The sequence below is a fragment of the Chiloscyllium plagiosum genome, unplaced genomic scaffold, assembly GCF_037043375.1.
Source record: "Chiloscyllium plagiosum isolate Xiang-an unplaced genomic scaffold, Cpla_swu_hap1 HiC_scaffold_36, whole genome shotgun sequence".
Classification (NCBI taxonomy): Eukaryota; Metazoa; Chordata; class Chondrichthyes; order Orectolobiformes; family Hemiscylliidae; genus Chiloscyllium; species Chiloscyllium plagiosum.
In genome coordinates, this window is record NW_028270174.1 from 7,446,115 (window position 1) to 7,459,631 (window position 13,517).

The 13,517-nt window shown below is 45.4% G+C and overlaps 1 protein-coding gene across 4 annotated transcripts in view; it reads left to right on the forward strand.

Annotated features, from left to right (window-relative positions):
* The window catches only part of LOC122539499 (netrin receptor UNC5C-like), a 402,437-nt gene that overhangs the window by 254,216 nt on the left and 134,704 nt on the right, over positions 1–13,517 (forward strand). For all 4 annotated transcript variants that reach the window (XM_043674428.2, XM_043674427.2, XM_043674426.2 and 1 more), the window contains exon 2: positions 10,499–10,720. In XM_043674428.2, the coding sequence (XP_043530363.1) occupies positions 10,499–10,720 (222 nt within the window). The remainder of the gene's footprint in view (positions 1–10,498; positions 10,721–13,517) is intronic.

A 13,517-nucleotide genomic window follows, 5' to 3' on the forward strand; every position in this document is an offset into this window, starting at 1 on the left:
TGCCAGCATCCGGCCCATATCCCTCCAAACCCTTCCTAATCACATACCCATCCAAATGCCTCTTTAATGTTGCAATTGTACCAGCCTCCACCACTTCCTCTGGCAGCTCATTCCATTCATGTACCACCCCCTGTGTGATAAAGTTGCCCTTTAGGTCTCTTTTATATCTTTCCCCTCTCACCCTAAACCTATGCTCCCTAGTTCTGGACTCCCCAACCCCAGTGAAAAGACTTTTTCTATTTACCCTATCGATGCCCCTCATAATTTTATAAACCTCTAAAAGATCACCCATCAGCCTCTGACGCTCCAGGGAAAACAGCCCCAGCCTGTTCAGCCTCTCTTTATAGCTCAAATCCTCCAACCCTGGCAACATTCTTGTAAATCTTTTCTGAACCCTTTCAAGTTTCACAACATCTTTCCGATAGGAAGGAAACCAGAATTGCACGCAATATTCCAACAGTGGCCTAACCAATGTCCTGTACAGCCGCAACATGACCTCCCAACTCCTGTACTCAATACTCTGACCAATAAAGGAAAGCATACCAAACACCTTCTTCACTACCCAATCTACCTACGACTCCATTTTCAAGGAGCTATGAACCTGTTCTCCAAGGTCTCTTTGTTCAGCAACATTGCCTAGGACCTTACATTAAGTGTATAAGTTCTGCTAAGAGTTGCTTTCCCAAAATGCAGCACTTCACATTTATCTGAATTAAACTCCATCTGTCACTTCTCAGCCCATTGGCCCATCTGGTCAAGATCCAGTTGTAATCTGAGGTAACCCTCTTCGCTTTCCATTACATCTCCAATTTTGGTGTCATCTGCAAACTTACTAACTATACCTCTTATGCTCACATCCAACTCATTTATATAAATGATAAAAAGTAGTGGACCCAGCACCGATCCTTGTGGCACTCCACTGGTCACAGGCCTCCAGTCTGAGAAACAACCCTCCACCACCACCACCACCCTTTGTCTTCTACCTTTGAGCCAGTTCTGTTTCCAAATGGCTAGTTCTCCCTTTATTCCGTGAGATCTAACCTTGCTAATCAGTCTTCCATGGGGAACCTTGTCGAACACCTTACTGAAGTCCATGTAGACCACATCTACCACTCTGCCCTCATCAATCCTCTTTGTTACTTCTGCTAAAAACTCAACCAAGTTTGTGAGACATGATTTCCCATGCACAAAGCCATGTTGACTATCCCTAATTAGTCCTTGCCTTTCCAAATACATGTACATCCTGTCCCTCAGAATTCCCTCCAATGACTTGCCCACCACCGAGGTCAGGCTCACTGGTCTATAGTTCCCTGGCTTATCCTTACCACCCTTCTTAAACAGTGGCACCATATTTGCCAACCTCCAGACTTCCGGCACCTCACCTGTGACTATCAATGATACAAATGTCTCAGCAAGAGGCCCAGCAATAATTTCCCTAGCTTCCTACAGAGTCCTAGGGTACACCTGATCAGGTCCTGGGGATTTATCCACCTTTATGCGTTTCAAGACATCCAGCACTTCCTCCTCTGCAATATAGACATCTTTCAAGATGTCACCATCTATTTCCCTACAGTATATATATTCCATATCCTTTTCCATAGTAAATACTGATGCAAAATACTCGTTTAGTATCTCCCCCATTTTCTGCGGCTCCACACAAAGGCCACCTGAAAACGGTTACATTAATTTTTCCAATTTTCTTTGATTATTAATTTAGAAAATGGGAAGCGGTAATGCATGGGGTGAGACTCGAGGGTCAGTGAGGAGCTGGAAGTCATGTGCTGAAGCCTCCAGAAATACATCCACCAGGAGTTGGGAATTCTAAGGTCCATGCAGAGTATGATGGCTGAATTATTGTAGGTTAATGAGAATCATTGGCAGCAGACGATGAGAGATTTCTTGTGCAGGGATCAAGGAATACTCAATGATGTCTTTATCTCACTGCACTGACTCAGAAATATGCGACAACAGGTGTCAGCTGCATGGAATTTCAAATCATTAGGGTTTAGAAGGATAAGGGGAACTCAGAAACCCAGAAGTTCTAACAGGAATAGACAGAGTAAACACAGAAAAGATGTTTCCAATGACTTGGGAGTCCAGAATCAGGGATTGCAGTTTAAGGTTACAGGGTAGACCTGAGATAAGGAGAAATGTCTTCATCCAGAGAGTGGGGAGCCTGTGGAATTCTCTGCCATAGCAAGTAGTAGAGACCAAAACATTGAATGTTCTCAAGGTGTTAGATGTAGATCTTAGGGATAAAAGGGTGAGAAGGTATGGGGAGAAAGCTGGAACAAGCCATGATCACATTGAGTGTTGGAGCAGGCTCGAAGGGCCGAATGGCCTCCTCCTGCTTCCATTTGCTATGTTTTTCTAGAAGGGATGACCCTTTCACCCACCTCCAACACACCCCATCCACCTGGACACCCCGTGCTGGCCTCTTACCCGCCCTCGATCTCTTCATATCCAACTGATGCTGCGACATTGACCGTCTCAACCTGTCCACCCCTCTCACCCACTCCAACCTCTCACCCTCACAACACGCAGCCCTCCACTTCCTCTGCTCCAACCCCAACCTCACCATCAAACCGGCAGACAAGGGAGGCGCGATGGTAGTTTGGCGCACCAACCTTTACATCGCTGAGGCTAAACGCCAGCTCGTGGACACCTCCTCCTATTGCCCCCTTGACCATGACCCCACCCCCCACCACCAAACCATCATCTCCCAGACCATCCATAACCTCATCACCTCAGGGGACCTCCCATCCACCGCCTCCAACCTCATAGTACCACAACCCCGCACCGCCCGCTTCTACCTCCTGCCCAAAATCCACAAACCTGACTGCCCCGGCCGACCCATTGTCTCAGCCTGCTCCTGCCCCACCGAACTCATCTCTGCATACCTTGACACGGTCCTGTCCTCCTTAGTCCAAGAACACCCCACCTACGTTCGGGACACCACCCACGCCCTCCACCTCCTCTATGATTTTCGCTTCCCCGGCCCCCAATGCCTTATCTTCACCATGGACATCCAGTCCCTGTACACCTCCATCCCCCATCACAAAGGCCTCAAAGCCCTCCGTTTCTTCCTTTCCCGCTGTACCAACCAGTACCCTTCCACTGACACCCTCCTTCGACTGACTGAACTGGTCCTCACCCTGAACAACTTCTCTTTCCAATCCTCCCACTTCCTCCAAACCAAGGGAGTAGCCATGGGCACCCGCATGGGCCCCAGCTATGCCTGCCTCTTTGTCGGATATGTGGAACAGTCCATCTTCCGCAGCTACACTGGCACCACCCCCCACCTTTTCCTCCGCTACATCGATGACTGTATCAGCACTTCCTCGTGCTCCCACGAGGAGGTTGAACAGTTCATCCACTTTACCAACACCTTCCACTCTAACCTCAAATTTATCTGGACCGTCTCAGACTCCTCCCTCCCCTTCCTAGACCTCTCCATTTCTATCTCGGGCGACGAATCAACACGGACATTTACTATAAACCGACCGACTCCCACAGCTGCCTAGATTACACCTCCTCCCACCCTGCCCCCTGTAAAAACGGCATCCCATATTCCCAATTCCTTCGCCTCCGCCGCATCTGCTCCCAGGAGGACCAATTCCAATACCGAACAACCCTGATGGCCTCCTTCTTCAAAGACTGCAATTTCCCCTCAGACTTGGTCGATGATGCTCTCCACCGCATCTCCTCCACTTCCCGCTCCTCCGCCCTTGAACCCCGCCCTTCCAATCGCCACCAGGACAGAACCCCCCTGGTCCTCACCTACCACCCCACCAACCTCCAGATACATTGTATCATCTGTTGTCATTTCCGCCACCTCCAAACGGACCCCACCACCAGGGATATATTTCCCTCCCCCCCCATCAGCATTCCGGAAAGACCATTCCTTCCGCGACTCCCTCGTCAGGTCCACACCCCCAACCAACCCAATCTCCACTCCCGGCACCTTCCCCTGCAACCGCAAGAAATGCAAAACTTGCGCCCACACCTCCCCCCTCACTTCCCTCCAAGGCCCCAAGGGATCCTTCCATATCCATCACAAATTCACACACATCATTTACTGCATCTGCTGCACCCGATGTGGCCTCCTCTACATTGGGGAGACAGACCGCCTACTTGCGGAATGTTTCAGAGAACACCTCTGGGACACCCGCACCAACCAACCCAACCGCACCGTGGCTGAACACTTTAACTCCCCCTCCCACTCCGCCAAGGACATGCAGGTCCTTGGCTCCTCCATCGCCAGACCATTGCAACATGACACCTGGAGGAAGAGCACCGCATCTTCCACCTAGGAACCCTCCAACCACAAGGGATGAATGCAGATTTCTCCAGCTTCCTCATTTCCCGTCCCCCACCTTATCTCAGTCCCAACCCTCGGACTCAGCACCGCCTTCTTGACCTGCAATCTTCTTCCCGATCTCTCCGCCCCCATTCCCTCTCCGGCCTATCACCCTTAACCTCCTTCCACCTATCGCTCCTCCCAACGCCCCTCCCCCAAGTCCCTCCTCCCTACCTTTTATCTTAGCCTGCTTGGCACACCTTCCTCATTCCTGAAGAAGGGCTTATGCCCGAAACGTCGGTTCTCCTGCTCCTTGGATGCTGCCTGACCTGCTGTGCTTTTCCAGCAACACATTTTTCAGCTTAATTAAGGAGGCCAACACCGACCACTGCAGATGTGGTCCTCTATAAGTGAAGTATAATCTTGCAACTTTTGTATTGATTTACCTCACAATAAATAATTACATTCTATAAGTTTTCCCAATTACTTGCTGCACCTGCAAACTAATCTTTTGAAAATCATGCACCAAGATACCCAGATCCCTCTGCATCTGAAAGCTCTTCAATCTCTCACCATTTAGACAAAAGGCTCCTTTTTTGACTCTTTCTGTCAGAATGGACAATTTCATAATTTCCCACATTATGCTCCATTTGCCACACCATTATCCACACACTTGATCCATCTTTACCCCTTTGTAGCCTCCATATTAACCTCTTCACAACTTAACTTCCCACCTACTTTCATGTTATCAGAACATTTTGCAACATACCATCAGCCCCTTTGTAGTGATTGGAACTCATTGACTATGTGATCCTTCATTGGACTTGTTAACCTGAGCCACTCAGGGAGCCCTGGTTGACAGATGGGCCGAAGGGCCTGATCCTACACTGTAGGGAATCTAATCTAATCAAAGAATGATTTATTAAACTGCGCTATAAACAAACCCAGCTTTGGAAAAAAAAAATCAACAGGAGTGTTGAGGACTGGCTCTGAGCTGGCTGGTCAGAACCCATGTACTGTGCACATATAAGTAAAGGGTGAGTTGGTGATGGGACACCCCCAGTCTCTGTGCATTTATTTCACTATTCATCCAAGTAATTTAGAAAATTTGCAATAAACATGAGGGCCCAGCCCTGATCCCTGTGGCGGTATACCACTTATTACATCTTGGAGAAAGTGGGGACTGCAGATACTGGCGATCAGATTCGAAAAGTGTGGTGCTGGAAAGGCACAGCTGGTCAGGCAGCATTCGAGGAGCAGGAGAATCAACGTTTCTGGCATAAGTGCTTCCTGATGAAGTGCTTATGCCTAAAAGTTTGATTCTCCTGCTCCTCGGATGCTGCCTGACCTGCTGCGCTTTTCCACCACCACACTTTTCAACACTTGTTACACCTTGCCTACCAGTGAAATTACTCCATTATGCTTCAACTCAGTTTCCTGTTAACCAAGTAATCTTCTAATCATATCAATATGTTACCTCTGAGACAATGAATTTTTATTCTTGTAACATTTCATGTGGTACCTTCGCAACTTACAGAAAAGCATTCTCAACATTTAAATGCAGTACATCTATCAGTTCTGCTTTATCCAATTGTTACTTCTACAATGAACACTAACAAATTGATTAAATGCGATTTCCCTGTGACAAAATCATAACGACTTTGCTTGATTACATTGTATATTTCTAAGTGCCCTGCTCTGATATACAATCATAGAGTCATATGTTGCAGTTATACCAGCCTTCACCACTGGCAGCTCATTCCATACACGCACCACTCTCTCCGGGAAAATGTTGCCCCTTAGATCTCTTTTATACCTTTCCCCTCTCACCCTAAACCTATGCCCTCTAGTTCTAGACTCCCCCATCCCAGGGAAAAGACTTTGTCTATTTATCCTATCTATGCCCCTCATGATTTTATAAACCTCTATGAGGTCACCTTTAAGCCTTTGACGCTCCGGGGAAAACAGCCCCATCTTTAATAATAGTTTCTAGCAGCTTACTTATAACAGTTGTTAAGTGAACTGATTTGTAGTTTCCTGCTTTCTGCTAAACTCCCTTTTTGGATTAAGACGTTAGTCACAATTTCTCAATGTAATTGTACCTTCCCCAAAGCTTGGGAATTTTGGGAATTTTGGACAATTAAAGTCTATGCACCAAGCACAGTCACTTGGAGAATCCACACACAGCTTACTGACTCATTGACTTCCAATTCCGTACAAGGACCTCAGAGATTCGCGCAGCGGTAGGAAAACTTCGAGGCAATATCATTCACTGACCACATCTTTGAAAACGCTAACCTAATCTCTATCAGTACCTGGGGACTTGTTAACGCACAATTCTAACAATTTATTCAGTTCCACTTTCCTAGTGATTTTTCATTCACACGAGAACATCCTGTCCTTCCAGATTGGGGGCAGGTTTTCAGAGGGTCTTGAAGGAAGCTGAACTCCAAATCATGGTAACGCACAATTTCCTGTGTGGTTACCTGTTTGATGCATGGGCTGACGGGTTTTGATATCTGAAGAGTGGTTGGATCAGTTGGACCTCTATTCACTGGATTTCGGAAGAATGGAGGAAGATTCTAACACGACTAGGCAGGTTAAACACAGGAAGGATGTACCAAAATACCAGGGAAGTCCAGAAGCAGCAGTCGCTGTCGAAGGATACGGGGTAGGTCATTTAGCACTGAGATGAGAAGAAATGTCTTCATCCAGAGAATGGTAAGCCTGTGGAATTCTCTGAAACAGGAAGCAGTTGAGGAAACTGTTTTTCACTCTCTGCTCTATCCAACCCACTCATGATTTTGAAAACCTTGATCAGATCAATTCTCAGCCTTCTTTTATCCCAGGAGAACAGTCCCAATGTCTACACTCTATCCTCAGCACTGAAGGTCCTCTTCCCTGCAACCATTCTTATAAACTCTGCACTCTTTCTGCAATGTGTTCACATCCTTCCTATAATGTGGTGCCCACAACTGTACTAAAGCACTGCAGCTGAGGTCTCACAATGATGTCAGAGACATTTCCTCACACCAAGGAAAGTGGAAATCTGTAACTGTCTTGCCTCCCAAAAACTGTTTGAGGCCGGGGTCAATTGAAAAAGTAAAATAGACCTTAAAATGATGTTACTTGGGCAAAGTCAATAAGAGTGACTGAAAACAACAAATGCTGGAGATCTTAATGGGTCAAGCAGCATCCATGGAGAGAGAGCGAGCAAGTTAACGTTTCAAGTCTAGGTGACTTGTTATCAGAACTGGTTATTAAGAGTTATGGACTCAAAGGTGGCTACTGGAGTTAAGGCATAGATCAAACATGAACAAAATGAATTGCAGAGTAATCTCGCAGGGCTCAGTGACATCTTGCTGTTCCTCTTCAGTTTGCATCACAACATTTGTCCTTAGTTGTGCTCAAAAACTGCCAATGGGGTTCTCCAACCCCATTGCAGGGCTCCAGTCCTCCACTGCAGTGAACTCTAATTTGAATATAGTGTTACAGCATGCCTATTTCGGGCACTGCTAGTTGGCTATTTACATGCCCACATGGAAATCATGTCAGGCATAGATTGGACTCCTGTTTGCCTGCCCATTTTGAATGCAGGCACCCTGCCAATGGTCTAGGGTTTGTTCTTTCTGTCTGAGATTGCTGAAAATTGTTCATTGAATAAGGCTGGATAGGCTGGGATATTTTTCACTAGAGTTTCAGAGGTTGAGAATCAACCTTCCAGAAGTTTATAAAATAATGAAGGGTACTGATTGGATTTTTGGTAGTTGTCTATTCTCTCAGTTGGAGACTTCAAGACTAGGGGGCAAGAGACGGCAGGTCAAGACAGGCTGAGGCTGAAGCCATGCTGTCCCATCAGATCAGAGATACAAAAATGACTCGTACTTAATCACATTGTTCAATCTCCATTTCAAGACGTACTTGGTTCTGTCACCTTCGTGAGAGTATTGAAGGATTCAGGTCAGTGGGTAGTCTTCAACTCAATATCGAGGTGGAACCATGACAGAAAACACGACCAATACAACAGCAGTTAGATAGCTAACAGGCAATGGTTGATCATTAGATTTGCTGTTGATGAATTGATTTCTCCACCTTCCTCCCACATGATCCTCTTGTTGTTGATCTGTCATGCTTTGAGTGCAAATTGCCAGGTTTTGTGTATGTTAGCTCAAAAAGGTCAACTGTAATGTGCAAGGGAACTAGAAGCTTAAAGTCGAAACAGGTAACCTTGCCTTTTGATCTTTCAAAACAATAAATCTCACAGCTACAGATCAGAGCTATGGCAACACTGAGAGACACTCCAGAACTGAGCATGCTCAGGCACACTCCAGAAGTACAAAATATAAATCTTCAGAAACTCATTTAATGCAGTTTCAATGTTAATTTTAAACAATGGTCAATGTGGTCTCTGACTTTTACCTTTCTGGATTCATATTGGATTTTTTTCTCTCTGCTGGAATACTGTGTCCAGTTCTGGTTGTCCACTTACAGGAAGGATATTATTAAGCTGGAGAGAGTTCAGAAGAATTTTACCAGGATGTTGCCTAGCATGGAAGGTTTGAGTCATAAAGAAAGTCTGGATAGGCTGGAATTTTTTTCACTAGAGTCTCGGAGGTTGAGAATCAACACACTTACAAGAACAAGTTCTACATTCAGCAATAAAAATTAACTTGTTCTTGTAAGTGTGTTAAAGCAAGTTGTTTTCATTTCAGCACGGTTTCTAATGTGATCCAGTTTATAGGACCAACTGAAGGTAAGCACTGTTGACTAGTGTAGGATGTTTTTGAAATGTTTATCTGCAAATTTTAGCCTAAAGCCAGATTTGCAGCGAGTGAACAGGAGGAGGATTAATGCTGGGATTAAGGAACATCTGACTACTGCCTGGAAGGGTTCTGATTCACCACTTGCTTGTTGTAAGCGTTGAATTTACACATGATGTAAATATTGGGAATTAACAGCGGGAGCTTGGGAGCCTTCTCTTCCTGTAGCATCTCGATGAGAGACAGCATGTCTTTCCTCGGGCAATAAACGTAATAGTTCCTCTTAACTTCTGTATTTACAGGCATCAGAACTGGGAAGGTTAAGGGCTGATCTAATGGAGAGGCAAAGAAGTGGGGGATATTGATAATGCAGATAAGGGACTATGTGCACTGGCATCATGATTAGGAACCAGGGGATACACATTTACATGGCAAATGAATCCAAGGTGAAATAGGGAGACTCTTTCTTTAATGCGACAGTTTTGGGCTTCTTATCTAAAGAAAGATATACTGTCATTGTAGGCAATCCAGACAAAGTTCACTAGGTATAGAGGGGCAGCTTTATGAGGAAAGTGTGAACAAACTGGGCCTGTACTCATTTGAACATAGCAAAATGAAAGGTAACCTTATTGAAACATACATGATTCTAAAAGGATTTGGCAGGATAGAAGCAGAAAAGTTGTTTCCTCTTGTGGGAGAGTCCACTGTCCAGAGGACATAATGTCTTAATAAAGGGGTCACATATTTTAGACAAAGAGGAGGAGGGATTTCTTCTCTCAGAGGGTTGAGAATCTGTGGAATGCTTTACCACAGGGAGCTGTTGAAGCTGGGTAGTTAAGTATACTCAAGGCTGTGTTAGATTATTATCAGAAAGAGAATCAAGAATTATAGGGAAAAGGCAGGAAAGTGGAGTTGAGGATGATCAGATCAGCCATTTCTCATTGAATGGTGAAGCAGATTCAGTGGGCTGAATGGCCTGGTTTTGCTTCCTGATAAAGGACTTACGCCTGAAACGTATATTCTCCTGCTCCTCAGATGCTTCCTGATCTGCTGTGCTTTTCCAGCACCACAATCTCAACTACTTCTGCTCGTATGTCACATGGTCTTGTTATGATCTCAAACACGCTGTGTGAAAAGATGCTGGAAGTGGAATTTGACAGGGAAACCAGAACAGGGGAAACTTTGTCAGGCTAGAAAGAAATGGCAGAGTAATGGGACATATTGAATCACTGTTAAGAGCTGGTACACGCACAGTGGGCTGAATGGCCTCTTTCAGTGCTGTTGCACGTTATTCCATACATTATTGTCAGAATAAAATGATTGCATCTGGATTCCACTCTTTACTGTGCAAGACTTACACCATTATACACTGCCAGGTAAAATGTGCTTCAAAATGTACTAGATCATGACTCTTTGCCTCTCTTTTTGTTTCCAACAGAAGATGACATCTTTGGGGAACTTCCTGAGTTCTTCCCATCTGATCCTCCAGAACCCCTGCCTCATTTCCTGATTGAGCCCAGGGACGCGTACATTGTGAAGAATAAACCAGTGAACCTTTACTGCAAGGCCACGCCTGCTACTCAAATCTACTTCAAGTGCAACAGCGAGTGGGTTCATCAGAAGGAGCATGCCACTGGCGAGCGTGTGGATGACACCTCTGGTGGGTTTTTGTTGTATCATTATCACTCATTGCCTCACTTGTTGGCATTTTCACTCTGTAAAGGAAATAATGAACTTACATTTAGAACATAGAACAGTACAGCACAGGACAGGCCCTTCAGACCACGATGTTGTGCCGACCATTGATCCTCATGTAAGGTAAACCTAATGTACGAACCCTCAAATTTCTGTGACCATATGCATGTCTAGCAGTCTCTTAAATATCCCCAATGACCTTGCTTCCACAACTGCTGCTGGCAATGCATTCCATGCTCTCACAACTCTCTGCATAAAGAACTGACCTCTGACATCCCCTCTATACTTTCAGCCAAACAGCTTAAAACTATGACCCCTCATGTTAACAATTTCTGCCTTGGGAAAAAGTCTCTGGCTATCAACTCTATCTATGCCTCTCATTATCTTGTACACCTCAATTAGGTCCCCTCTCTTCTTTTTTCCAATGAAAAAAGTCCGAGCTCAATCAACCTCTCTTTGTAAGATAAGCCGTCCAGTCCAGGCAGCATCCTGGTAAACCTCCTCTGAACCCACTCCAAAGCATCCACATCTTTCCTATAATAGGGCGACCAGAACTGGACGCAGTATTCCAAGTGCGGTCTAACCAAAGTTTTATACAGCTGCAACAAGATCTCACGGCTCTTAAACTCAATCCCTCTGTTAATGAAAGCCAAAACACGATATGCTTTCTTAACAACCCTGTCCACTTGGGTGGCCATTTTAAGGGATCTATGTACCTGCACACCAAGATCCCTCTGTTCCTCCACACTGCTGAGAATCCTATCCTTAATCCTATACTCAGCTTTCAAATTCGACCTTCCAAAATGCATCACCTCGCATTTATCCAGGTTGAACTCCATTTGCCACCTCTCAGCCCATCTCTGCATTCTGTCAATGTCACGCTGCAGCCTACAACAGCCCTCTATACTGTCAACGACACCTCCAACCTTTGTGTCATCTGCAAACTTGCTAACCCATCCTTCAGTCTCCTCATCCAAGTCATTAATAAAAATTACAAAGAGTAGAGGCCCAAGGACAGAGCCCTGTGGAACATCACTCACCACAGACTTCCAGGCAGAATACTTTCCTTCCACTACCACTCGTTGTCTTCTGTTAAACAACCAATTCTGTATCCAGACAGCTAAATTTCCCTGTATCCCATTCCTCCTGACCTTCTGAACGAGCCTACCATGGGGAACTTTATCAAATGCCTTACTGAAGTCCATATACATAATATCCACCACTCGACCCTCATCAACTTTTCTAGTCACATCCTCAAAGAACTCGATAAGGTTTGTGAGGCATGACCTGCCCCTCACAAAGCCATGTTGACTGTATTTAATCAAGCCATGCTCTTCCAGATGGTCATAAATCCTATCCCTCAGGATCCTTTCTAACACCTTGCAGACGACAGACGTGAGACTGACTGGTCTGTAATTGCCGGGGATTTCCCTATTTCCTTTCTTGAAGAGAGGAATTACATTTGCCTCTCTCCAGTCCTCAGGTACGACTCCAGTGGAGAGCGAGGATGCAAAAATCTTCGCAAGTGGCGAAGCAATTGCATTTCTCGTTTCCCAAAGCAGCTGAGGACAAATCTGGTCTGGCCCTGCCGACTTGTCAATCTTAATGTTTGTCAAAATTTTCAACATATCAGCTTCCTCTATCTCTATCTGTTCCAGCATGCTTACCTGCTTCTCAAAGGTTTCATTCACTACAAGGTCCTTTTCTTTAGCAAAGAGAGAAGCAAGAACTAATTTAGGGCTTCCCCTACCTCCTCAGACTCTAAAAACAAGTTCGCTATGCTATCCCTGATCGGCCCTACTCTTTCTTTGATCATTCTCTTATTCCTCACATACGTGTAAAATGTCTTTGGATTCTCCCTAATCCTTCCTGCCAAGCCTTTTTTCGTGCCTCCTCCTGGCTCTCCTCAGACCATTTTTGAGTTCCTTTCTCACCTGCCTGTAATCCTCTAGAGCTGAGCAAGACCTTTGCTTCCTCCACCTTACATAAGCTGCCTTCTTTCTTTTGATGAGAAGCTCCTCCACTCTCATTATCCAAGGTTCCTTTATCTTACCCCTTCTTGCCTGTCTCAGAAGGACACATTTATGCACACAGTCTCCACATGTCCAAAGTGCCCTTTCCTTGGAACAATTGCTCCCAGTCCATGCTTCCCAACTCACGTCTGACAGTATCATAGTTTCCTTTTCCCCAATTAAATATCCTCCCATTGTGCCTGCTTCTCTCCTTCTCCATAGCTATGTAGAATGTGAGGCAGTTGTGGTCACTATCACCAAAATGCTCTCCCACCCCAAGATCTGACACCTCCCCCGGCTCATTGCCAAGCACCAAATACAAAATGGCCTCTCCCCTCGTCGGCCTGTCAACGTACTGAGTTAGGAAACCCTTCTGAATACACCTTCCAAAAACAACTTCGTTCAAATCTTCTGCTCGAAGGAGGTTCCAATCAATATTGGGAAAGTTAAAGTCACCCATTACAACAACCCTACTACATTCACACTTTTCCAAAATCTGCCAACCTATGCTTTCTTCAATCTCCCTGCTGCTACTGGGGGGCCTGTAGTAAACCCCTAATGAGGTGACTGCTCTCTTGCTGTTCCTAATTTCCATCCATTCTGACTCAGTAGGCAGACCCTCCTCGACAATGGTAACTTCTGTACCTGTGATACCCTCTCTGATTAGCAGTGCTACACCCCCTCCTCTTTTTCCCCCCTCCCTATTTTTTTTAAATGCTCTAAACCTTGGAACCATCCAGCAACCATTCC